Source organism: Mus musculus, chromosome 13 (assembly GCF_000001635.26).
Source record: "Mus musculus strain C57BL/6J chromosome 13, GRCm38.p6 C57BL/6J".
NCBI lineage: Eukaryota > Metazoa > Chordata > Mammalia > Rodentia > Muridae > Mus > Mus musculus.
In genome coordinates this window covers 119460728-119487130 of record NC_000079.6, presented here as the reverse complement: position 1 = coordinate 119487130, position 26403 = coordinate 119460728, and the positions used below count along the sequence as shown (strand labels likewise).

At 41.4% G+C, this 26403-nt stretch overlaps 1 protein-coding gene across 18 annotated transcripts; it reads right to left on the bottom strand.

Moving 5' to 3' along the window:
• Positions 1 to 1010: 1010 nt before the first annotated feature.
• 4833420G17Rik (RIKEN cDNA 4833420G17 gene) lies at positions 1011 to 25116 on the bottom strand. 18 transcript variants are annotated; one of them, XM_006517747.1, is made up of 16 exons: positions 24012 to 25116; positions 22441 to 22566; positions 21744 to 21851; positions 21182 to 21473; positions 20827 to 21057; positions 20175 to 20264; positions 16970 to 17616; positions 14891 to 14992; positions 13175 to 13298; positions 12207 to 12298; positions 11125 to 11194; positions 9277 to 9447; positions 7609 to 7703; positions 6101 to 6196; positions 2638 to 2678; positions 1011 to 1404 (listed from the first exon to the last, which is right to left on the bottom strand). In XM_006517747.1, the coding sequence occupies exons 5-16, from the start codon at positions 21025 to 21027 to the stop codon at positions 1214 to 1216; spliced, it is 1920 nt and encodes a 639-aa protein (XP_006517810.1). In that variant the 5' UTR covers positions 21028 to 21057; positions 21182 to 21473; positions 21744 to 21851; positions 22441 to 22566; positions 24012 to 25116; the 3' UTR covers positions 1011 to 1213. The 18 variants fall into 18 exon arrangements, 13 of the variants coding, with proteins under 13 accessions (XP_006517810.1, XP_006517806.1, XP_006517811.1 ...); XM_006517743.1 differs by lacking the exon at positions 21182 to 21473 and having other exon boundaries at positions 20827 to 21120; XM_006517748.1 differs by lacking the exon at positions 21182 to 21473.
• Between the last annotated feature and the right edge of the window lie 1287 nt (positions 25117 to 26403).

The following is a 26403-nucleotide window of genomic DNA, read 5'->3' as shown; positions in this document are numbered from 1 at the left end:
GGTTGCTTTGGTCACTTTTCTTTTTTGATATACAGCTTTGCTTTTTATAGTTTGGATAGGGGAGGAAATGATGCCTCTTTTTTTTTTTTTTTTTTTTGGTTTTTCGAGACAGGGTTTTTCTGTGTAGCCCTGACTGTCCTCGAACTCAGAAATTCGTCTGCCTCTGCCTCCCAAGTGCTGGGATTAAAGGTGTGCACCACCACGCCCGGCTGACCCCTCTTTTTAAGAGGAGCCAGCGGTAGGTTCAAAACCCTCTGGGTATTTTTTAAATTACTTTTTATTTTTGTGAGATAATATTTCTCCTTTCTCTTTCCTCCCTCCAAGCCCTCTCATAAAAGCCCAGGAGGCCTCAACCCTAATCTTCCCTGGAGAAGAGTACACCAACTGTTTCTCCAAAACTACATAACCTGCCATCACACTTACGAGGAACAAAGGCTGAGCAGGTTGTATTTATTTAGGAATATATATTAATTTATGTATGTAACAACAATTAGTGTGTTGCTGCCCTCCAGACAGCTGAACACCTGCCCCCTCACTGCTGATATAACAAAGGGGGCTGAAAATTCTTTATTTTTTTATGTATGTGAGTACACTGTAGCTCTCTTCAGACACACCAGAAGAGGGCATCAGATCCCATTACAGATGGTTGTGTGCAATCATGTGGTTGCTGGGAACTGAACAGACCCCATCCTTTGTTTCAGCTGGATTATGTTGCAAAGCCAGCTCAGGTGGCAGTCTACAGTAGGAAATTGCAGGTGTGGCTAGGTGGAAGACTCCACCTCGGTGGTTAAGGTCCAACTGTGGCAAACCTTACCCTTAAGGTCTGTTTAGCTTGCTCAAGGTTGGTGGAAGGTTATAGCTATCCTTCCTCTACTGGAGAGATTAAATAGCAAATGGCCCGAGGTACAATCCTGCACATTAATAAAGAAAATTAGAAATTAACAAACTCCACGAGAAAAACAGCAAAACCATATAACTTTCTTATACTTGTGATGTAAGAAATGAAATAGTTCAAAATTTCAAAACTGTTCTTTATTTAAAAAATGTATACACACACAAACACTAAAGTTTACAAGATGAGCAAAACACAATCAAAGTGAAGTCAGTTCTGCACAATCATTCCGCAGAAGTAACATCTGCAATGTCTTGGGTCTGTAGCAATTCCACACTAGTAACTTGAAACGTCCTTCAGGTTTTATAATACTTTCATTTTTCACTTTCTAGAGAGTGACAGAAGACGGTCAATATCCTGGAGGATTTCAGAAGTTCTTTTCAATGCTACCGATACCCTCTCTTCATTGGTTGCTTCCAGCAAGGTTTCTGAAGATCCTGATTTACAGTGACCAGAACACTGCTCATTCTTGCTAGAAGTTAGGTTGAGGACACCACTGTTTTCCAACAGCCCTGAATGACTTAGTTAAGGTGCTTTCCCCCACAGTTTTTCATTACATGGTTTGATTTTCAGAAAGCTTGGCTTTGGTGTGAAAATACTATTTCTCAGTTGCAAGGAATAGCTACTGAATTCTTGACAGCACTGGGACTTTCGAGTTTTTGGAGTCTACCCCTTATGGATGAGGACACCAGCCACAGTGCAGGGAAAGTGAGAAATGATGTGTGTCTGGATGGCAGATTAATAGGAAAGGAAAGAAAACCTCAGTAATATTTCTTAACCTACATTTGTTAAGAAAATAAAAAGGGAAAGGGTAGGATGATAGTTATAAACAATGAATGATGCATTTTTAAATTAACAAATATCTACAATCAAAGAAAATTTGACTTCTCTTACAGAACTAATTTATTATTTGAGTAAGGTTATGTATACTATATAACTATTTTTTCTCAATTGAAACAGTCCTTCTTGGAGGGAAAGAGGGAGTTCACAGGACTCAGAAGTAGGTAAAACACACACTGTCCAGGAAGCATATGAATCTTACAAGGCTCAGGAAGCTCCTAAAAGTTACAACATTGACAAGGTCCCTTGCCAAGGCCCTATAACCACTAACTGTTGCTGGGGAGAGGTTACTCTGAGTAGGTGAACTACTTGTAGGTTGATCAGGGAACTCCTGAGATGCAGTTTTATGGGCTGTCAGACATCCTCAGCTTTTAGGGGATCACATCTACTGCCTTTGAGTCATGATGCTTCTGTAAAGATCCCTGCAACCAGACTCCTCTAAGTAATCCTAGGAAACTCGTTAGTTCACTGTGCTGGATTTGGGCAGAATTGTCTCTTTGGTCTATTGTTGGTCCTATATAGGGTGAAAAAATGAAGGATCAAATTTCCCCAGGAAATGTCACACAACAGTAAGATTACAGAAAATAAAAATGACAAAATAAATTCAGATGGAAGGGTTCATAATAAAGTTACAGATATATTTTCAACAGCTATAATTTAAATTATAATTATATATTAGAGAAAATGTCTCCAAAAGAGACTTTAACCCTAGCTCACCATTCTTTACCCAATTCAAACATAAAAGTATAAATGTTAACATAACAAGGAAATATCTTAGATATCATCTGACTTAACAAAACTCAGCAACATGTATGGACAGACTCATAGTCATAAAGCAGTCATTACCCAGCCCTGACTGAAATGGGAATATTTCTGAAGGATGATATATTTTCGTAAAAGGATACAGTTAAATTTCTGTATTTTCTCAAGCTCAGAAGCAACAGACCTATGGAGGATAAAGGGTGACAAAGGAATATGAGCTCTTACCACACATGACAGGAAGGCAGGAGGTCAAGAAGCATGAGGATAATAACAACAACAAGCAGAGCCCCTATCATGAATGTCCTAGCTTGTCGTCCCCGAGTCGGAACGCTATACAAATACCACAGCTTGACTACCTCTGAAAAATTAATGAGGGCATTGTCTAAAAAACCCTTTTATTTAAGTTACTAAGAAGTTGAATCAATACGCTAATGATGGTAAGGTAAAATAAAAAATGCTGAAATACAATTTAGAGAGCTATTTCCTGTGTGATCTCTTTTCTTCCTTCAAAGCACATTCAACGTGAGCTCTGGGAGATGTCTGAGGAGTGAAGCTGTCTCTCACAGCCAGCCGTCACCCAGCTGTGTCACCAACTGCACTGTTACTTTTGTCTGAGACAGGGTGTTACTGTGGCTGACCTGGAACTCATAAAGACCAGGTTGGCTTCAAACTCATGGAGACCTGCCTGCCTGCCTCTGCCTTCCAAGTGCTGGGCCTAAGGCATTTGCCACTATGCTGGGCTTCATTTCTTAATATGTCAGCAGTTACCTCTTTCAGTTTTTATGTAAACAAGATAGCAGTTAAAAAAACAACAACAACAACAAAAAACCCATTCATCTTCTGAGTTAGTGATCAGTTCTATAAACATATGCAATTTCCCTTCTTCCTAGCTGCTTTGAGGAACTTTCCTGCTGTGAAACAGACTGAAGGATGAGGGGTCTGCAAGGTGGAGATATAAAGGCAGGCACACTAAAATCACATCTACTGTTTTCATTTGATTTAATCTAACAGGTATTCACTCGGGCATAGGATATAACTCAGGTTTAATGTGTCTCTGGCTGTGCATTATCCTGTTACGTACGCTGGGATACCTTACATCTTATTCTTTAAAAGCTCATGAATTAGGCTTGTGCTATAGCTTGGCACTGAAGTATTTCCCTAAGATATATAACACCCTGGATCTGATCCGAGAAGGAGGTTTCCAAAGCAGATTCCTGGGACTGCAAATTCCTGGATAAGAACACAGTCAGTGGGGTGGTGAGATGGCTCTGCAGTTAAGAGCATCGACTGCTCTTCTAGAGGTCCTGAGTTCAAATCCCAGCAACCACATGGTGGCTCACACCATCTGTAATGGGATTGGACGTCCTCTCCTGGTGTGTCTGAAGACAGCTACAGTGTACTTACATATAATAAATAAATCTTTATGCCAGAATGAGCGGGGTCCTGAGTTCAATTCCCAGCAACCACATGATGGCTCACAACCATCTGTACAGCTACAGTGTACTCATAAAAAAAACAAACAAAAAAAAAAATTAAAAAAAAAAAAAAAACCGCAGACAGCTCTTGTGGAGGATCTTCTTTGACTCCTAGCACCCATGTTAGCAGCTCACAACTGCCTGCATTCCCTCTCTGGGAGATTTCATGTCTCTGGCTTTCTCAGGCTGACCTGCACTTGTGCATATATACACATAGGCACATAAATATACACATAATTAAAAATAAAAATAAATCTTAAAAAAAAAGTATGTTCTTCAATCGCTCTTGGTATCCTTTTCCAGTCCACTAAGATTTTACTCAGTGGTAATAGTTGGTAATGACCTTCCAATTATTTTTCCACTTATGAACTTGTGTTTTCATCCCATGCGAACTTCTTTATTTATTATAAAATCAGTCTTAATCCATCAAAACTTATATTCTAGCAGATACTATCTGCTCTTGAAAAACTATCTTCTCACTGTCTCCAGAGGCCAAAAACTTTTTAAAATGAAAATCTATTTCATGTGTATGTGTATTTTTTTGCCTGCATATGTGTGGAGAGAAGAAGAGGACATAAGGTCCTAGGAACTGGAGTTACGGAGGGTTGTGAACTGGGAATGAAACTGTGTTGTTCAAGAACAGCCAGTGCTCTGAGCTGCTGACATCTCTCCAGGCCTGAATGATGCTTTCTGTCTCTGCTCAAGTTACTCCTGAAGTCTGACGCCCCTCAAACATTTGTGTGGAGCCCAGGCCTAGTCTCCTGAGAGATTAAAATACTTGCTTAATTTGCTAAATAATTTGGGACTTAATATGACAGAAATTATTCAAAAGTCAATTTTTAAAAATGTATGTTACATAGTATTAAATTTTCTTTAATAATACTAAAATTTCCACAAAATTTTTAATTTACCACAGATAAAGAGCCACTCATTTTGATATAAAATTTTCAATGCAGTGTTTTCTGTACATCCCAGCACAGGTATGGCAGTTCACAACCCTCTGTAACTCCAGTTCCTAGGACCTTAAAAACAAGTATTTTTTTAAAGAATCAAGTTATTTTCAGGGCTGGAGAGATGGCTCAACAGTTAAGAGCACTGACTGCTCTTCCAAAGGTTCTGAGTTCAAATCTTAGCAACCACATGGTAACTCACAGCCACCTGTAATGAGATCAGATGCCCTCTTCTGGTGTCTGAAAACAACTATAGTGTACTTACATATAAATAAATAAGTCTTTTTTTTAAAAAAAAAGTTATTTTCAAGATTATATTACTACAAAACATTTTATGAGTTGAATATGTTTAAAACCAAAAGGCTTTTTGGGTAATAAAAAAAAAAAAAAAGGCTTCAGGGTTTCCCATTTGCTACTTCAAAAATATTGTTTTTACATTTATTCATTGTGTGTGTGCGGGAATGCCTGCATGCATATGTAGTCAGAGGACAACTTTGATTTTACACCGGGTTCTGAGGACTGAACTTAGGTCATCATCCTAAGAATGCATCCTATTGCAGTGAAGAGATACCATGACCAAGGCAAATCTTATGAAACAAAGCATTTAATTGGGGGCTTCCTTATAGTTTAGTCTATTGTCATTGTAGCAGGGAACACGGCAGCACACAGGGTTATGACACTGGAGCAGTAGCTGACAGCTACATCCTGATCCAGTCAGATTGAAACACCAATGTCTATGCCCTCCCTAGTGACACATTTCCTCCAACAAGGCCACACCTCTTAATCCTTCTGATCCTTTCAAACAGTGCTACTTCCTTATATATGAGCCTATGTGGGTCATTCTTGTTCAAACCACCGTATTAATTTTTAAGTACTGGCTCTTATTCACAGGTTAAGTTTTCACCATACTCATGGTATCTCTTCACTGCAATAGAACAGTGACCAAGACACAAGGGCTGGTAATATGGTTCAGTAGGTACAGGTTTACTACTTAGGATGATGACCTAAGTTCAGTCCTCACCATACCTGGCTTTAAGTTTTTTTTTAAGGAATTTTTCTCCACCTTGTATGCTGGGGATGGAACCAGATCATGGTCTATCCTGAGGAAATGCTCTACTATCTAGCTAAACTTCTAGCCTAGATTTGTATATTCTCTACAAATATGTAAGAAATATAAATACCAGTTTTCTTTGAGAGCAGGTGAGAGATGTGTGGGCACCTGTCTTGGGCTAGTCTGTGTTAGTCCTCTGCACCATGATATTACTGATGTCACATATCTGGAAAGAACACATCACAAAGATTTGATAGGAAAGCCCATTAATTTATATAGTTAATATGTACAATAATAAAAATGAATCATCATAAAACAATACTTGGGATCTAGCTTACTATGTAGTAAAAAATGACCTTGAACTTCTGATCCTGACATGTGTTGGAATTACAGGGTGTGTCACCACACCTGGCTTTAAGTTTTTTTTTTACGAATTTTTCTCCATCTTGTATGCTGGGGATGGAACCAGATTCTGGTCTATGCTGAGGAAATGCTCTACTATCTAGCTAAACTTCTAGCCTAAATTTGTACATTCTCTACAAATATGTAAGAAATGAAAAAAATCAATAAGACAGTTTGGAAAAAAACATGAAGAAAAGTTTTAAATGAGGCAATAAAATTTTCTTAATTGTATTCACTAGACACAGAGGAGGCCACATTTTTTACATTACTCATAAAGAGTAAAATAATTTTACCTATATTCATATTATAAAAGAAAACATCTAAATAAAACCACAAAAGGAATACTTGTACTTCATTGAAAGCTCAAATGTAAACATCTCAACTTTTTCTTCTTAGCTTTTCCAAGTAAAGTCAAATCCCTTAAGCTTGTTATGAAAATATATTTACACAATCTATGGAAGCATTTGCCTACTAAAATTTAAATGCCCGTTAGAGCATATACACGCATATACAAGTACACACACACACACACACACACACACACACGCTCGCGCGCATATGATGAAATGTAACTTAATGAAACAAGTTTAAAAACTGAATGATCTCAAGTGACAGGACAGAACAATCATTAAAACATTTGCTAAACGTGCTATCTTCTTGAGAGAAATTGTTTAAAATAACAATTAAATGCTGGAGCATTTGGACCAAAATGAGGCCATCCACCAGAAAAATAATTTCAAGATGTTGAACAAGCAGCCTGTGGGCACTGACAGGTCAGGTTGCTGTCATGTTAGGACTCCTACTGATAGAGTCACATTAACTGTGACTAACAGTGAGCTATATTAACTGAAAGGTATATTCCTAAAAACTCAGTTTAAGCATTTAGGAATAACCATCAGCTAGATTTTAACCATCACAGAAAACATACAACTTCATTTGTGGTCATTTGTAAACTACCTCTCTTTCAATTCCATTAAGGAGTTAGAATAACTGGCTAATACAACTGACCGCATTCTACTCTCCACGGCAAGTCAGAACATGCTGGAAACATACTATTTTGAAAAAGACCACTTGCGTGCAAACAAATGTTTAAAGCTGACTTGATTTATTTCATTATGTTAACTTTCAGTATACTTGAAAACTCTGAAATCTAGAAAAACTAAAACTGCATGTAAGATTTAAATTTTATTTACACCCCACCAGTTAGAACATGAAGATAAAATTGCTCTTCTGTACCTTTCATACGCTCCAGGGTGTTCAGTTGGAATTAACTGATCCTGTCCATCAGGAAAAGTTAATCTGCACCAACCGAAGCTGAGCCCTTGATCTACCTTAAGAAGCAAAAAGAAGAGGCAAGGGTTATCATTCTAAACGTAAGAGCTAAAACATTTGCAACCTACTAAAGAATAAAGGAGTAGATGAATCATTAAAGTTTTATTTTGAGAATTTAATGACTGTACTTTAAACGGCTTGTGGTATGTTTAAGTCATCACCTACAGAGATAGTTATCAGAGAGTAAGAATGCCAATCTTTCTTGTTATAATGTGCACACACACACACACACACAAATACATACAAACACACCACTATTTGTCATACATTTTATTTATTATACTTTTCTAATGTTTGTTAGGAAATCCACTGAGGTTCATAAAGCCTCTTGACAAGATTTTAGATTTAAAAAGTTTGGTCCCACTGACAGGAGTCTGATATAGCTGTCTCCTGAGAGGCTCTGCCAGTGCTTGACAAATACACAAGTGGATGCTCACAGCTATCTACTGGATGGAGCACAGGGTCCTCAATGAAGGAACCCAAGGAGCTGAAGGGGTTTGCAGCCCCATAGGAGAAACAACAATATGAACTAACCAGTATCCTCAGAGCTCCCTGGGACTAAACAAGCAACCAAAGAGTACACATGGTGGGATTCATGGCTGCAGCTGCATATGTAGCAGAAGATGGCCTAGTCGGTCATCAATAGGAGGGGAGGCCCTTGGTCCTGTGAAGGCTCTATGCCCCAGTGTAGGGGAATGCCAGGGCCAGGAAGTGGGAGTGTGTAGGTTGGTGAGCAGGGAGAGGGGGGAGGGGATAGGGCCAGGGGTTTTCAGAGGGGAAAGCAGGAAAGGGGATAACATTTGAAATGTAAATAGAGAAAATGAACTAATAAAAAAGAAAGAAAATAAGAAGTAATAGGAAAAAACCAAATTTCTAATGAACAACAACAACAACAGAAGTTTGGTCTCTAGAACTCAAATGGTGGCTCATAATTGCCCGTGATCCAATTCTAGGGATTCAGATCCTCTCTCTTGATCCCAAGATCCTCCACGCACTGCACATAAACTCACACAGGTACACATAAATACACAGGAAAAAACTAACAATATAATACTTTGAGATAATGTAGTACTGTTTTCTGTTCTAGTTCCTGTAGATAAGTAACCAATCAGGATATATTTAGACTATAATTGACAAACCATAGCTAAGAATAATGTATTAGATTTGAAAAAAATCTAGACTATAGGAGCTTGAATGTTTTTGTAATAAAGAAATAACATTTGAGGAGATAACGTTTATCCTGACATTAATAATATATAATGTACACAACTATCTAATACCAAAATGGTATCTCATAGGTGACAATTACAAACACTGTATAATAAATTCTACTGAGTGTAATAAATGGATTTCAGTCTTAGGCAACAGTTCTCCATCTGTGGGCTGTGACCACACAGAGGTCGCCTATCAGATATCCTGCATATCAGGTATTTACACTATGACTCATATCAGAGCAAAATTATAGTTAAGCAGTAGCAACAGAAATACTGTTATGGCTTGGGGTCCACACAGCATGAGGAACTGAGTTGAGCCTTGTAGCACTGGGGGGTTGGGGATCTCAGGCAGACTCACTTGTTTCTTCTCAGCAGAGGAGCTGAGATGCCAATTCAGTGTTACTGTGACGCCATCCAAAAAGACAGCATGGACTTTGTCATCGGAGTAGGCAAGGAATCTCCCCACGCCTGGGATGAGGGATTCCTTCAGAAGCACGGGCAGGATAGTGCTAACACTTACTCCAGGTGCCTAAAACCAAGTAAACAAAGATAGCATAAGACAGAGCTTTCTACGAAAAAGATTTCAATAATTATTAATGAACTCTGAAGCAACTCAAGAGTCTTATTCAAATGTTGAGTACTATACAGAGCTCTTACCTATATTTTATCTTTTCAAGAATTGCACAGCCAAAACTGTCTAACTAATAAGATTAAGTTCTTATATCTCTGTAAGCTACCATTCTGCTATGAACTTTACATAGGCAAAAATTATGAATTATAATAGCATATAGGTCTATAATCAAATGAGTATGGATTTAGAAATCAATGTCTGAGAGTCATTAAGGCAGAATTAATGAATTTACTTTTACATTTGTAAAAAAGGTAAAATATGATACTATTACGATTTATATTGAGAGTACTTTTACATAAACTCAAAATTCGAACAATCCCCATCTCTTCCTCCTCATTAAAACAAAGAAAGAGGGCTGGAGAGATGGCTCAGTGTTTAAGAGCACTGGCTGCTCGTCTGAAGGTCCTGAGTTCAAATCCCAGCAACCACATGGTGGCTCACAATTATCCGTAACGAGATCTGACATCTTCTTCACACTCCAGTGTACTTACATATAATAAATAAATAAATCTTTAAAACAAAAGCAAAGAAAGAATCGGCTGAGCGTGGTGGCACACACCTGTAATTCCAGCACCTGGCAGGCTAAGGCAGGAAGATCTCAAGTTTGAAGCCAGCCCAGGCTACATATCAATATTCTGCACCAAAAAACCAAAGCGGGAGGAGCGGGGGAAGCTTGCATAGCTCTGTGATAAGAGTGTGTGACTGGCGCGTTCTAAGCCAGGCTCAAATCCCTACACGGTGGGGGGTAAGAGCTTATGTAGATAAAGAAAGTATCTAGGACACGGAAAGTACAGCACAGGGACACAAGGGACGCCTAAGTGACAGAACATCTGCCATATCTGCAACGCCTGGGACTTAAAACAAAGACTACAGTAGAAGCCGGGTCTCCCAACCTGTCTATGAGGTAGGCATTCTTCCCTCCCTCCCTCCCTCTCTCTTTTTTCTATTTAAGGTTTTTGTGACAGGGTTTATGCTGGCTGGCTTTATGTTAACTTGCCACAAGTTGAATGATCAGAGAGAAGGGGACCTCAATTGAGAAAATGTCTTTATAAGACCTGCTTTTTCTTAATTAGTGATAGACGTGGCCCACTGTGGGTGAGGCTACCCCTGAGCAGGCGGTCCTGGGTTTTATAAGAAAGCAGGCTGGGAAAACCATGATGAACAATCTAGTAAGAAGGGTCTTTCCATGGCCTCTGTCTCCAGGTTCCTGGCCTGCTTGAGTTCCTGCCCTCACTGCCTTTGAAGAGGAACTGTGATGTGGAACTGTGAGTGAAATGAACCCTTTGCTCCCAGGTCGTTTTTGATCATTGTGTTTCGTCTAAGCAATAGAAACCACAACTAAGCCAGGGTTCCTCTGTGTAGCGCAGGCTGTCCTTGAACTCAAGAGATCTGTCTTCGTCTGCCTTCCAAGTGCAGAAACTAAAGGTATGCACCACTGTACCTGGCTCAAGGTAGGTATTTTCTTGAAAAAAACAAAGTTACAAAGACTTTCTCACATGACTTACACAACAGCAGTTTGAATGTGCAAGTAATAATCCTAACAAGAAGACAACTAACGAGCTTGCTTTCACATACCATTTTCCAGCAGCACACTCTGTAGTTGTGGCTTAGGGAAAGCCTTATCTTGGCACAATGTTGAAGAATTCTGGAAACATAAAAAATATTCCCTAAGTGTTTGTAAATAATGACATTTTCCAGTATTTCCAAACACCTGGTTCTGTGGTACAATGTTTTAGCAACATCCTGAATGCCACATTATAGTTTAGATGACTATGGCAACTCCCAGGAAGGTGACTTACTGTCACCGCCTTCTGCCCTCAACGTAGCCAGCTAAGACTCCTCCTCGGCCTTTTAACAACGAAGGAATGCTATGGATAATTCTCAGGTGCTCTTTTAAAACTGTTTACTTAGTTGTGTGTGTGCACCGCTGTGTGCGAGTGCGCAGGCGCATGTGTAAAGGTCCGAGGAAACTCCATGGCTTTAGTTGTCTCTTTCCATCTTTATGTGGCTTCAGCAGGTCAAACTCAGGCTACTCGGCCTACAGCAAGTGCCTTCCTGCTTCTCAGATATTCTAAAGAGGTGACAGAGTCACATGCCCAAGGCTTTGGTGCAGTCTAAAGATGGCAAAAAACGCAGACAACTATGTGTAGGAAATGAAACAGTAATTTCTGAGCCTGCTAATTGATTTGGATATTGTTTACAAATAATTTCATAAAAACAAATTATTAAATTCATTATTGTGCTTTCTTAATCAAAAGAATTTTTAAAAAGGTGAAATAAAGAACTAATCTATTCGTAATCTCTAGTACACTCATAAAACTTCATTACTCTGAAAATAAGAAAGTGGGAAAATTGCAAATGTCCCCTCAAATCGTCACCTTGACTGTAGCGACCATAAGGGACACTATACTTATCCAGAGAACGGCACTTTAGTCCCTCTCAGGACCTGCTCACTTACTATATGGAGTTTCTCCATAAATTTCATAGCCAGAAATGCTCTTGTAATGACACAGAAATTTTTTTAAATTGTGAGACTAGAAAACTTGTCAGATTTGTAGCAAAGACACATATTCCCATTGCACCAGTCTTAATCCTACCCTTAATCAGAGGAAACACATCAAGGCATTCAGATGTACGAGATGAGTATCATAACTCACCTGGTTGCCTGTTTAATCAGAGAACGCACAGAGAAGAAATTTCCTGGTCTGTCTGGAGGAAGGTTATTTACAGAGTAAGTTTTCTCTTCTCTCTGAAAGTTTAAAACAAACAAAATCTCAATAAATATGACCCTCGTTATTTAGCTTTTTCCTTGAGGTATGTATACATGCACCCATAACTGTTTGTATTATGTTAATCTGGGTCCCCAAGACCCGGATTTACTCGAGATTACGACACTGAGGGACCCTGGCCCCGGTTGGTTCTGATTGGAAAATAAGGTTGCTGGCAGCCAATGGCTAGGCAGGGCAGACAGAGACATGACTTTTAGGATGCCAGGTGAGGGACCGATTCTCCTGTCTGGCTCTTATCTCCCAGTAAGGACTGTGGTCTCTAAGAGGTCGCAAAAGCTGAGGCTGGCCCCTTCTACCTGTCCTAGCCTACAGCTGTGGTAAGATGCCCTGGCAGGATTTGTCAAAAATGGCAACTCCTGTCTAAATGGCAGCACAGCCACATCTCCTCAGCCTGCAGCCTTCACAGGGGCATCTCATTTCCTGCTCAGCAGGAGCTGCCCCTTACAAAGCTGTCCAAGGTGGCAACACATCCTTCCCCATACCCCCAGCTCCCAGCAGCCCCACAGAGATGGTGCCCCAGCAAAACCAGGCTGCAGTCAGGAAAGACTTCCCACCCGAATCCATGGGCCGGATGCAGGGAAAGGGAAAAAACACCCACCAATCCCTGAGCTCCACAAGCTCAGGCCTTGAAATCCCACCAATCCTCAAATTGGAAATGTCTGCTTCAAAAGCTCCAGCCCCTAAGAAATCCGATATAAGCACTGCCCTTTGTTCAGTTCCCCCGCTGCCTTCTCCCCGGAGCAGAGGGAAGTAATGTTATAGAGACAGCACGTTTCCCATATTATGACTTTAAGAAGAGCTTTATACCAACTCTTGAGTTTTCATAGTTAGCTTACCTTTTCTGATTCTTCTTGACTTGGATAATATGTAAAATAGTTACCAAAATGAGCCCCTTCTGACTTGAAAACCGATCCGTCTCCAGGAAAAATCTCTATTGAGTTTACATTTTTATGGGTAAGCCTAAGGTAGAGAAATAAACGTTTGTTTTCTAATTAAGTCTAATGTGTGCATTAAAGCAATCATTAAGACAATAAAATCCCCCAAAAAACAAAAAATCAAAACCAGAGATGTGGGTATTTTTGAACTGAAGAGAAAGAGAACAAATGAAGTGCCTTCTGTGTTTATATCAACAACTAAGCTCAGAGCTTCTAGAATTCAGAATCCTGTCTTCATTTCTCCAGTGCCAACCACAGCACCTGGTACATAGTCGCCAAAGCAACGTTGACACATACAAGTTAAATACCACACTTCTAGGTTCTGAAAATAAGATTATTCTTCAATAAATATAACTGGTGTAATCAATACCTGATGGATGAGATTAGCTATCCATGTAAAACGTGACCAATTACACATGTGCTAGCCAGGTATAATCTAAGCATTCCATATACAATTACTGAAAAATATTTTTATTGGAAATTACTTTTATTGGAACAGATATAAAAGCTATGTCTTTCCTATCTTGTTGGGGCTATCAAGATGACTCAGCAGGTAGAAGCTGCCAAGCCTGATGACCTGGCTCAATTCCTGGGACCCACAGGGTGGAAGAAGAGGTTGTCCTCTGACCTCCACATGCATGCCGTAGCACACATGTATTGCCAGCCCCAGAAAAAAATAAATGCAATTTTAAAAAATACACTGGTGGTGGCGCACGCCTTTAATCCCAGCACTTGGGAGGCGGAGGCAGGTGGATTTCTAAGTTCGAGGCCAGCCTGGTCTACAAAGTGAGTTCCAGGACAGCCAGGGCTACACAGAGAAACCCTGTCTCAAAAAAACCAAAAAAAAAAAAAAAAAAAAAAAAAAAAAACACTGTCCGAGCGCATGGGTCTTCATACAAGACAGGAAAGCCTCGGGCACCCAAAACCCACCAGGTATGCTTTTTAGCATTAGTCATGGAAAGAAGACCGCATCTGGCCAACACTGTGTCCCGTCACTAGAGAGTTACTCTGTTATAGGGAAGGGAGAATTCAGTGGAGTAGTGCTGGCCTAGAGCAGCCAGGAAAGGAATGACTTCCTTTGACTGAATCACCCTTAGGCTGATTCCATGCTCACTAGGTAACACAACTAGACCTTCTCAGGTACAGCGGATACCCTAAGCCTCTGGTATATTCCATTCAGTAGCAAGTCCGAATCTCAGTGGCTTGGTAGCTGTCACGCAGTCTTGTAAACTTGGCTAACATGAGTCCTAAGACCTCTATGCATACTAATAAAATTAGTTTGTGACCTGTAAAAGTAAAGATAAAACACAGCAGCCCAGTTGACCCAGCAAAACTGTTTATAAGAATCGGTTTGCAAGTATAGTCTCATTCCCACTGTGAGTTAAGAAATAAACAAACAGGGCTGGAGAGATGGCTCAGCGGTTAAAAGCACCGACTGCTCTTCCAGAGGTCCTGAGTTTAACTCCCAGGAACCACATGGTGGCTCACGACCACCTGTAATGGGGTCCGATGCCCTCTTATGGTACATCTGAAGACAGCTACAGTGTACTTGTATACATAAAATAAATTAATTGTAAACTAACAAAACTCCTGATTCAAGAAGGGAAGGGGCTTTACCTGTATGTAACACCCTTATACCACACCACCTTCACAAGCTCAGGATAGGAAAAGTCTTCTGCATCGGGCTGTCTCTGTAGAAGTGAGTCACAGAAGGTCCACCTGTGAAAAGTCAACTGAGAACTAACTCTGCGTCCTCAAAATAGCTGCCGTTAAGTCAACAAAACAGCGCCGCCACAGCGCCGCTCCTCGCCTTACTCACCAGATCAAAGAAGCCACAATGCAACGGGCACTAGAGACACTTCAGAGCAAGTCCCACTTTGCCGTGTATCTTTTCAGTAGTTCTCAGTAGCCTCATTAATGGATCTTGGCAAGCTATACAATTAAAAGCTTTCCTAATCTTTAAAACTGAACCTGAAGGCCGGGTGTGGTGGCGCACGCCTTTAGTCCCAGCACTCGGGAGGCAGAGGCAGGCGGATTTCTGAGTTTGAGGCCAGCCTGGTCTACAAAGTGAGTTCCAGGACAGCCAGAGCTACACAGAGAAACCCTGTCTTGAAAAAAAACAAAAAAAAAAAAAAAAAACAAAAACAAAAAACAAACAAACAAACAAAACCCTGAACCTGAATTCAGACAACAAGTCCTCCGTGAGACGTCTACAGTAGGCCAGGCATCATGGTCTACACACTAAGAAGTTAACTTCCCCCAAAGCAGCTGTGTCTTCTGCCCCGAATGGAGACCTCCCACGTGACAGTGTAGTAATTACGAAGTCTAAAGAGAAGGAGCCAATGAGTGTTATGGGCATGAATATGACCGAACTTATCAATAATTGGTGAAACGAGCACCCCAAAGAGTAAGGCTTAAGGTGAGACAAGGGAAGGAGGTGTGTGTGTGTGTGTGTGTGTGTGTGTGTAATGCTCCTACTGGAGCAAAAAGCAGGGCAGGGCAGCAGGGAAGGAGAGGCGAGTGAGCACAAGTTCGCAAGCACAGGGGAGTCACGGACAGGAAAGATGGCAGAGTGAGGACTATGGCGAAGGAGGCAAGCACAGCCTGGAAAACCTGATGAGCCCTGTTAGGAAAATGGATTTCAACCTAAATCCAGGTGAAGAAACATTTAACTTAGGAGCCTAAAACCTATTCTGTCAATAACTGGAATTTCCAGTTTTAACTAGATATTTATGGCAAGCTCAAAAACTTTAAGTGTATACAGAGACAACCTAGGATCAACTTTCAATTCTACAAGTGCTAGCGATGGAAGCTGCCGGAGTTCGTTATTTCTGGATCTCAGGTTCCTCTACAAAAGATCACGGTAATTCTTGTAACAGGGTTACTACACCCAATACATAAGCACACCAGTGTCTCACAGTAAGTACTCTGTAAATGTTACTTGACAAAAAAGTTACTGTGTCATTTATACAAAGTTCGTGTTGCAAAATTTTAACTATTATTCATCTGTGAATGACAAGTTTTTGACTAGCCATGAAGAGGTTTCCATAGACTGAATCCCTTTGAAAAAGGACAGACCTTTAGTCAGTTAACTAAATATGGGTAGCCTTTGGACTGATATCAAAGAAGCCATAATCAAAACTCTGCAGGTCCATGCTCTCGCCGTGGGCTCATGGGCTCCAGTGACCAGACATAGACTCCGCTCTCAGCTTTCTCCCTAAGAGCTCAGAGCAGGCTCCTGCTCTTCTGTACTTTACTGAGCCTTGTAGGGACAGCGGCCTTCATGAGCTGCTACTCTACACTAAGGAGTGATTCAGTTTTAGTTTGCTCTGTATTACACCTAATGAAGAATCTAGTGTAGAGTTAACCTTCCCCAGACAGTGTACTAACAGAGTAGGAAAAGCCAACATCTTTGCTTGGGAAAGGATTTACTATCCCTTAAAATTAAAGATTTCAGTTAAGTAACTGAACTGAAATTAAGAGCAGTAGCAGATGTGGCCAGGTGTGGCGGCTCATGCCTTTAACCCCAGCACTTTTGGGAGGCAGGGGCAGGAGGGCCTCTATGAATTAGAGGCCAAGGTTACATAGTGAGACCATGTCTCAGAAAACCAGAATCAGAACAAAAACCAAGTGACGCTTGGGGTAAGGACAAGTTGCCCCAACCTTGCTCTCTGCAACAAACCATTCTTGCTTTACCTGTGCATGTGTGGGGCAGGGCAGCTGAGTAACAAGGCCCTGGGAAGGACAGAAACCTCCGTTCCTCTTTCTTCAGGACAGTCAGAAGTCACAATGCTACTCGCAGGGAAATCTGCATCAATTTCAGATGCAGCACGAACTTTGTTATAAAAACGAAGTGCTAAAGACAGAGGGTGTTTCCACGCCTCTGGACAGGCGGCAACAGACCAAGCCTGCTTTACCCATGCGTACACACATCTGTGATTTGTGCCCAGGGAAGGAAGCTCCCCTCTCCCCTCACTGTCATTCACACAACATGTGTTCACTGAAGCGTTTTTAGATTTCAAGATCTGGTAAGGAGGTTCGTTTTCTTTATTCCTTAACGTTTGTTCTGATAAATTTCCACATCTGCAGACTTTTCTGGTCTTCTCAACTAGTTTATTTTTGGGGTCCTGATTCTGTGTTTCGGATAGTATGCCAGATGAATCTGGCCTCTGGCTCACTTTACACAAAAAATGTACTGTAAATTCATGCTGAGATCTGGGCAGACAAAGGTACGCGTGTCCATCCAGGGATGTTATCTTCACCACGCCACTCTCCGAGTACATGATGCAGTCATCTCTGTCAAGGCTGGGCCATTCTACTTCCGAGAAATCAATGAAGATATGCTGAATTGAGAGGGAAAAAAATGTTATTTTCTGTTAATGTTCAATTTTTCTATACTTTTGTTATTAAAAGTATTATGTTAGAGAGTAGGGAAGAGTTTTCATACTTGTGTTTTTACCACCTAGCAAAATGAAAACTGTAGTCAACATATGGTTTTACAGACAATACTCTGGATGCTAATAGTGTTTCTCTTAGAAACACACACACAAGAGAAAGAAGATTAGCACACTTATTTTGATTTAGAATGTTCAATGAATTAGAGAGACATGGATTTGCGGACCACTCATCCCAAAAACCTACTGTGAAGGAGAGCAGCCATAAGGGGATGAAGGAGAACCTGGGCTGACTATGCTATATAAAAGCAATAGAGCTTACATGCTATAGAAATAGTGTAGAAGTCACCGAGACAACACAGAGAACGGATGTGTTGGGAGACATGGGAGAAAGGTCAGAATTATTGTTTAGGGTGGCTTTGGAATTACCAGATGAACTGAAAATTCACATGAATCACCTGCCATAGAAGGCAGCCAGCACCCTGTGGCCTAACATACATTCGGAGTGGCTTTAAAAGTCATTTCACACAATTCAAATATTCAAAAGTAAGCTGACCTTAAAGAGCACACTCAAAACAGTTAACTATCTCTATCTGCTTTTTCAAACAAGAAATCAGCCGTATTGTACACACCAGTACTGCGATCAATTATTGGATATAGTTCAACACTTCACCTTCCATCTTTATTAAACCTTAACTTTACTAAAGCTGTTGTCAAGAGAGTCTCTTTACAGAGCCATCCATGTCAGAATACTCATCTTAGGGGCAGCAACTGATGGTTAACCTGTGTAAGGAGGGTCAGGGAAGCTCATAGTCTAGTGGCCACACTACAGCATCAGCAGCAAAAAAACCCCTTTCAATGAATGAAGTCCTTCAAAAGACGCTGGGAAGAAGCCCTGTGGAGTAAGTGATAGCTCAGAACATCTGCCTGCTAAGGTGTGGATGCGAGGTATTCTCCACAGAGGTGGAGATGCTAAGGGTGCAGTCTCCAGCTGGTGGCACTGCTGAGAGAAAATTGGATCATGAAAACAAAAGTGTCCACAAAGGATTAATCCACTCAAGAGTTCTCAGATGATTGGACTGTGCTAGGTCTGCCTGGAGGAAGTGGGTGTTTGGGGGAGAGCCATCGAAGGGTCTAGCTTCTCCCTTGTCCCCTTCTCACCCCGTCTGCTTCCTGGCCTCTATGCTTTGCTTCACCCTATATTCCCCACCACAATGGTCTGCTTTAGCCTCAGCCAAATGAGCTCGTACTAAAGACCTCTGCAACAGGAAACAAATCTCTCCTCCTTAAGGTTGCTCATCTCAGTTGTTCTGTCACCATAATATAAACAGGTACAAAACTATTAAAACAGCCACAACACAATATGAAATTGCTCAGTAAGGAGGCAAGAGCGCATTAGAAGCAGTAGAGGGTAATTAACAGGCACCCAGGCTGAGGGTGTTGCTCAGTGGTGACGTCATGTGCCTTCCTGTCATGTGTGGGGTCCTGGGTTCTCGCCCGTGTACCAAGAGGCAGATGGACTAGGCTCAAGTCCTAACTTCGTCACTTCAAAAATTTCACAACACAGTTCGTCTACACAAAGGATGGGTGTTTGGGGAATATTACCCATGCCACAATGGTACCACTGAAGTTTTTGGTTGGTTGGAAACAGGATCTAATTACACTGCTCATGTTTGTCTCAAGTTTAGGAGGTCAGGTAATCCTCTTGTCTCAGCCTTTAAATATTTTCAACATTGGTTCTAGTTCCTAGTCCATAGTCTTAGTAAACGAAATTTACTATTATTCCCCAAAATAAAATATAAACAAGAGTAAACATTTTATACTTATACATAATTGTGTATTGGGCTGCCTAGGTTAGTCAGGAATTGAGTCCTGGTAAAGACCGAACATCAACTGAGGAAAAATCTCCATGATGGTCTGGACACGTCTGTGGGGCATTTTCTTGGTTGGTTGCTGCTTCATGCGGGGAAAGCATGTCCCTCTGTAGTGGATACCATCCCTGGGCCTGGATTATATACAAAAGGCAGTAGCTAAGCAAACCAGAGAAAACGAGCCTGTAAGCAGCGCTCCTCATGGTGTCTGCTTTAGATTCTACCAGGCTTCCCTCAAGGACAGACTGAAAAACTACTAGCTGAAATAACTCCTTTCCTCCCCAAGTTGCCTTTGGCCAACCTTTTATCACAGCGTCAGGAGAAGCAGACTAGACTCATATATCTCCTTATATACACATTAGCAGGCACACAGTTTACTCGACTTTGTATGATGCTTAACACTGAGACATATGAGAATAGAAAAGTCACAAATCTGCAATGCTATAGTCCTTGCTATAAAGGAAATGTCGAGGAGATAAAATACGTAAGTTCAAATGTAGCTTCTACGTTCCTTAGCCTGGTGAGCACAGAGGCCTAGTCACCTTACAGCACGTGCTTACTAAGTGCTAAATCTTCCGTTTAACTAACCTGTACCCAAATGTTACTCATAGAAATGTGGTTTGAAACAAAAATTACCTTTTTTCTTTCAGGAGGTATGATGCTTTCAGATAAAAAAGGGCATGTAGCTGAAGAGTTTCGAAAATCTAGGGCCCGCTGAAGTTGCTCCTATAAAAAGAAATGTAAAGGGCTGGTGAGATGGCTCAGTGGGTAAGAGCACCTGACTGCTCTTCCAAAGGTCCAGAGTTCAAATCCCAGCAACCACATGGTGGCTCACAACCATCCATAACAAGATCTGACTCCCTCTTCTGGTGTGTCTGAAGACAGCTACAGTGTACTTACATAAAATAATAAATAAATCTTTAAAAAAAAAAAAAAAAAAAAAAAAAAAAGAAATGTAAAATATCTGAAAATCAGTTTAGAATGACAGAAGTCCAGTGCCCTAGCTCCCTTAACATCCCAGCAGCTTCAGCCCCTGGCTAGTATTAAAAGGAACACTTTTAGCCTGACAGTGGTGGCGCATGCCTTTAATCCCAACACTTGGGAGGCAGAGGCAGACGGATCTCTGTGAGTTCGAGGCCAGCCTGGTCTACAAAGCAAGTTCCAAACCAACCAGGGGTACACAGAGAAATTGTGTCTCAAAAAAAAAAAAAAAAAAAAAAAAAAAGATTTAAAAAGAGATTAAATAGATAGACAGATAGACAAACATATTTTTTGTGGCATTACTTACTCGGTAGTTGCTAATAACAAAGTGTGTCCGTTGACGGATTCTCTCTGGTTGTTCTAAAGGATGTGTTGAGGGAGGAAGTGCCTTTTCAAAGAGAAATTCAGAGCCGCAAGGAGAGAGCTGCAGCGTGGACCCACAAGCGTAGTGCACTTGGACGGAATCATCCTCATAGAGCACCATTCGCACCTCAGCTGCCATTCCCATGCCTGGCTACGCCGCCCTTCTCAGCATGGACTGTGGGGGAATGGGGACACAGCAGCACAGGCAGTGTGCTTAAGGCTCAGGAGTTCTGTCAAGCTAAACACATGTATTTCCTAAGAACACAGGGCAACACACCCGCCACCGTGTATCCTCTTACCTTTAGGATCTAAAATAAACTTCCTTCACAAACTGCCTTGAGGAATCCCGAGGACTTTACTCAGACACAGTCAAAACCTAACCTGGGAGGCGCGGACAGCTCACAAAATCACAAACAAACATTTTGTGGTTTACTGTTCCTCAAGTTTAAATTTGTATCTGATATGCTCAGCATCTCATTTCAGATAAACCAATTATACTTTGGTAAGAAAAATATAAGCAATTTGGGCAGGCATGATGGTTCAGCACGTGAAGATTCTTGGCATGCAGGTCTGATGAACTGAACTGCATCTCTGGAATTCACCGTGGAAAAGTGAGAACAAAGTTGTAGCAAAAATATGCATGCCCGCACTCATACATCATACATACATAGAGTAATAATAATACATAAAAATAAAATAAAAACACAGCAAATCAGTTTTAACACATGCAAACCACAGGCCAAAAGAAAAGACCATGAAAATATACAAATATCAGAATACACTGCTCCCCAGTCCGGAACTAAGCAAGTAGTTAATCCAGTCTCTTCAATGTATTCTCACTTCTTCTATTTCATTTCTTACCACCAAAATGCCTGTTTTTACTATGCTTTCCATAACTGTGCGGTGGTGGTGGAGGGCTTCGCTTATGCGCCACTCTTTGCTAGGCAGATGCCTAGGGATGTCTGTTATCTGTAAAATGAGCGGGTTACACAGGACTGCTGTAGGTTTAAGTGAGAAAATACCCATGACAGTGCCTAGCACTACGAAAGCTGCCTTGTAAGGTCCCAGTAAATCTTGTGAATGTCAATTCTTTTCTAACACAAACCCTGTCTCCTGTATTTTCAGTCTCACCAGTCCAAAACAACAACAGAACACTGTTCAGAGACAATACTACTGAGTTCATGTCAATTTCCTATCAATAAAGTACAGTAAACCCCTCCTTGCTAGCACCTCTTACTAATCTTCATGCTATTACGACCTGGCTTTCTCCTCTGCCTTTCCACTGGCATTAATCCATCCACAATGGCCATCAATGTCTTTGTACTAATATCTTAAGACCTCATCCTACTAGACCTACTTGGTCTGTGACTAAGTTGTAGATTGTCCCCTCTCCCAAACTCTTCCCTCCATCCTCCTCCAACCCCACTTTAGGTTAGTGTGATGGTTTGTATATCCTTGGACCAGGGAGTGGCACCATCTGAAGGTGTGGCCTTGTTGGAATAGGTATGACCTGGTTGGAATGGGTGTGTCACTGTGGGTGTGGGTATAAGATCCTCACCCTAGTTGCCTGGAGGTCAGTCTTCCACTAGCAGCCTTTGGATGAAGACATAGAACTCTCAGCTCCTCCTGCGCCATGCCTGCCTGGATACTGCCATGCTCCCACCTTGATGATAATGGCCTGAACCTGTAAGCCAGCCCCAATTAAATGTTGTTTTTATAAGACTTGCCTTGGTCATGGTGTCTGTTCACAGCAGTAAAACCCTAACTAAGACAGTTAGTAAGGGTTTCTTCTCTACTGCCATCTCTGTTGTTACTTTAATCATTCTTATTGATTACTTAAATCAAAGACTCTTCAAGACCTTACCTAATAACGATGGTTACTTTCATCCTCATCTTTTTTTTTATTTTTAAATATGCAAATAAGGTACGCACAATTCAGGCTACCGGTAGCAGCATAGACTTCTATGTCTTTGTTCCATAGAGAAACAGAATCTGATTAAACTATAACAAAAGCACTCCCACCAAAAGCAGATTTCTGCAGCATCCCCTAAATCCATTCTTTAGCTGGAGCCCATTAATCCTAGTTATTTGCACACAGAATTAGATCAATAGTCCTACACTACAGCCTGCAGAGGCCACACAGGCTAGCCCACCACTTTCTCCAAATGTCACTTCCTAATTCCCTTGTTCTGATCATTTTAATCACACTGGCTTTGTAGAGATTGCTCTTGAAAGAAGGTGTTTCTCATCTCAGGAACTTTGCCCTGCTCTCTCTGTCTAGCTTGTCGTCTCCTTGCTTATCATATCACAAACTCTTCATCAGAACTCACATCTCAACACAAATACCACTTGCACCAAGGCCCAACTTTATCACCTAAGCTAAACTACTCCATCCATAATTGCTATCCTAACATATCTTTTGTCCTCATAGACTTTATCAGTACCTCCCACCAGGATAGAAACTCAGACAAAACAGATCTCTCCTGTCTTATTTACAAATGTATCACTGGGACCTCAAATAGTACTAGGCAAAGAAAGCTGTTGGACAAATAAACTTTCATCAAATACAGAAAGAATAAATATTTAAATTCTTCCCCTTGAGTTCACGATATGCGTTGATGACACCACTGTCATCACGATGCTTTCTGCCTGTAACTAGCTTTCTATTGCTTTTTAAAATCTCGCTTGAATTTGGCCCTTTATCTCCTTTTGTTGGAAGCTGAACTCTTATTTACTACAACTATCTTTCTCCCATTTCGTCTGTCTTCAGTGCATCTCTATATTGCCGTCACGGGTTAACTTCCCACAGGTAAGACCACAGTAACTGCTTTACGTCACTTGTTTAAATCCTTGCAACGCCAATAAGCAAACACCGTGATTACAGACGAAGAGACGTATGTGCACACACGCATAGCTCTACCTGGTATTTTAAGAGCAAATTGGTGCTTTGCATCGTTTTATTCACGTTTGCACTCTCACCATTCAACACGTTAGGTCTGGGGGATAACGAACCGAAAACCCTCCTCTGCATGTTGAAGGCTCGTTTTTTTTTTCAAAACAAACCCGGGGAAAGAGAAGGGGGCGGGAAAACACCCTCAGCAAGACCACCGCCAAACTTGCAACACTCACCGGCGGCTGTGGGCTGCGAAGTTGTTCTGCACCTGGAAGGGAGGGCAACCTCGGCCTCCGACCGACCTCTATTTTGCTCAAGTGGCACGAACTGTGCTGTTTGCGTAGCGCTTCTCCACGGTTCCTTCCGTAATGTATTAACTACCGAGAAGCATTTCTTGAGGAAGAAAAATAATCACATCTACGGAAAAACACGGATACAAGAAGTGTTTCGGTTGAAACACCGGTCCAGTCCTCTGGGGCAGCATCGGCGACGCGAGGAACAAAACACAAACAAACAAAACACAAACAAACAAAACACAAAGCGAGGCAGCAGTTGGAGCCTCCCGCACCGAGAGGAAGGGGCGGTCTCCGGAAAAGCGAAGCCGGAAGTCCCGCCTCTTCCATTGCAAAGAGCAGTTCCGGAAAAGACCGGTTTTCCGGGTTGGACTCTGGTCTCCACGTATCGGGTGCTCAGTGTCGGCACGGAAGCGCCGAGTTTCCGTGGGGATTAGGGTTATAGACCAGTTTTACCAGGCGACACTGTCACAGGATAGGTGTTAGCGGAGCTTTAAAATTCTTTAAAAGTAATCGAAGACAAAGACCACTTGTTTTAAGAGGTGCCAGAAAATGTCTTCTAATTCTTAATCTATTGCCATTAGACATGCGTACGACGTCAGCAAAATACGCTGCGGATTAGCCCAATTCACTGGGGTCAGGATGGGGATTGGAGAATGACTGGGGGGACAAAATATTCTATTAGTTATGAGTGTTCCTAAACTAAAAAACACAGCGATCTATGAGAGAATAGAGTCTGAGAAAATACTTCCACTAAAATCTGAGGTTTGAGTTTTTTTGGGTTTTGTTTTGTTTAGTTTGTTTTTGAAACAGGGTCTGTGTAAACCTGGCTGTCTTGGAACTCGCTCTGTAGACCCAGCTGACCTCGAACTCAGAGATCTGTCTGCCTCTACCTCCCTAGTGCTGGGATTAAAGATGTGCTTCACCATCTTCCTGGCTTTGCCCTGCCTAAAAATAGTATTGCATCCAGATTATAGACTGTCCACAAGACACTCTTGGTAGTAAAGCAGACCTCTTTGTGCTGCCTATTGCCCTCAGTATGAGGGTGAGCTCAGAGCAAGGGGGGGGGGGCAGATCTCTCCACAAGGACATTATCCATATGGCCAGAGCTCCAAATCTGGAGTTTTAAATAGGTACTTGCTAAGTACAAGCAAAGGTCAAGGCTCTGTTACAACTCCAAGCAGTCCAAGGGAAAGATGATGTCTCTTTAAGGGGTTGAAGCATGATCAGGGAGGAAGGAGGCCTGAGGTAGTATGGCCAGGTCATTATGGATGGAGCCAGACTCGAAGAAATTTGCTGATTCTAAATTTAAAAATCTCCAGGCAACTTTTTCTTAAAAAACAAACTAACAAAAAAGCTTTATTAGGAATATTTGTTTAGTGCAAGAGCTTTAAGCAAAGCTATCAGTAAGGGATTGGGAAAACAGGATCTAACTCTTCAATTAGCCATCACTTGAAAATATACTGATACAAAGAATGATCTTAAGTAAAGACATCCTTGGACAGATAACAGTCTTCCTTCCTTCCTTTCTTTTTTCTTTTCTTTTCCTTCCTTCCTTCCTTCCTTTCTTTCTCTTTCTTTCTTTTTTTGAGACAGGGTTTCTCTGTGTAGCCCTGGTTGTCCTGGAACTCACTTTGTAGACCAGGCTGGCCTCGAACTCAGAAATCCGCCTGCCTCTGCCTCCCGAGTGCTGGGGCTAAAGGCATGCGCCACCACCGCCCAACCACAGTCTTATTTCTTAATGACCTGTGACAGTATGTACTGTACATTGTGTAGCTGTTTTCTACCCCCACCCTTTCCCCATCTAATGTTTGAGAACCCGAATGGAATTTCTGCTACACGGGATTTCATGTTTTGAAAGATTACTGGGATTGCTGATGGGGAATGGATTGTGGGCAGCAAAGGGTAAACAGGAGAGAACCCCTAGAATGTAGGTTCTCAATACTAAGAAGACAGCAGTTCCAGCAGGAGAGTTAATTATATTCTTGGGAATTACTGGACCTGGGACTTCGGAGAAAAGACTCTAAAACAACCCAATTTCCTGGTTTAGGAAAGGCGGAAGAGGTTATAAAAAAATAAATTTAGGAAAAGTTTGAGCTAGATTTAAATCTTCTAAATTCATTTGGTGAAAATTGTAAGATTTGGTTGGAATTAGGAGATACCCACCTGGAGATCAATGGCTGTTAGTTGAAGATTTAAAAGAAATGTGACATTAGAATGTTAAGGGGGCTGGAGAGATGACTCAGTGGCTAAGAGCACTGGCTGATCTTCCGGAGGACCTGAGTTCAATTTCCAGCACCCACATAGCAGCTCAAAACCTTCTGTTCCTCCAGTC

Excerpts from the sequence above, each read along its gene's own strand:
- 4833420G17Rik (XM_006517747.1), bottom strand. The coding sequence starts at position 21,027 with ATGGGAATGGCAGCTGAGGTGCGAATGGTGCTCTATGAGGATGATTCC. Across the intron at positions 14,993-16,969 it reads CCTGCCCCACACATGCACAG|GTGGACCTTCTGTGACTCAC; the intron begins GTAAAGCAAGAA and ends GACTTTTCACAG. Across the intron at positions 12,299-13,174 it reads GTCAAGAAGAATCAGAAAAG|AGAGAAGAGAAAACTTACTC; the intron begins GTAAGCTAACTA and ends TTAAACTTTCAG.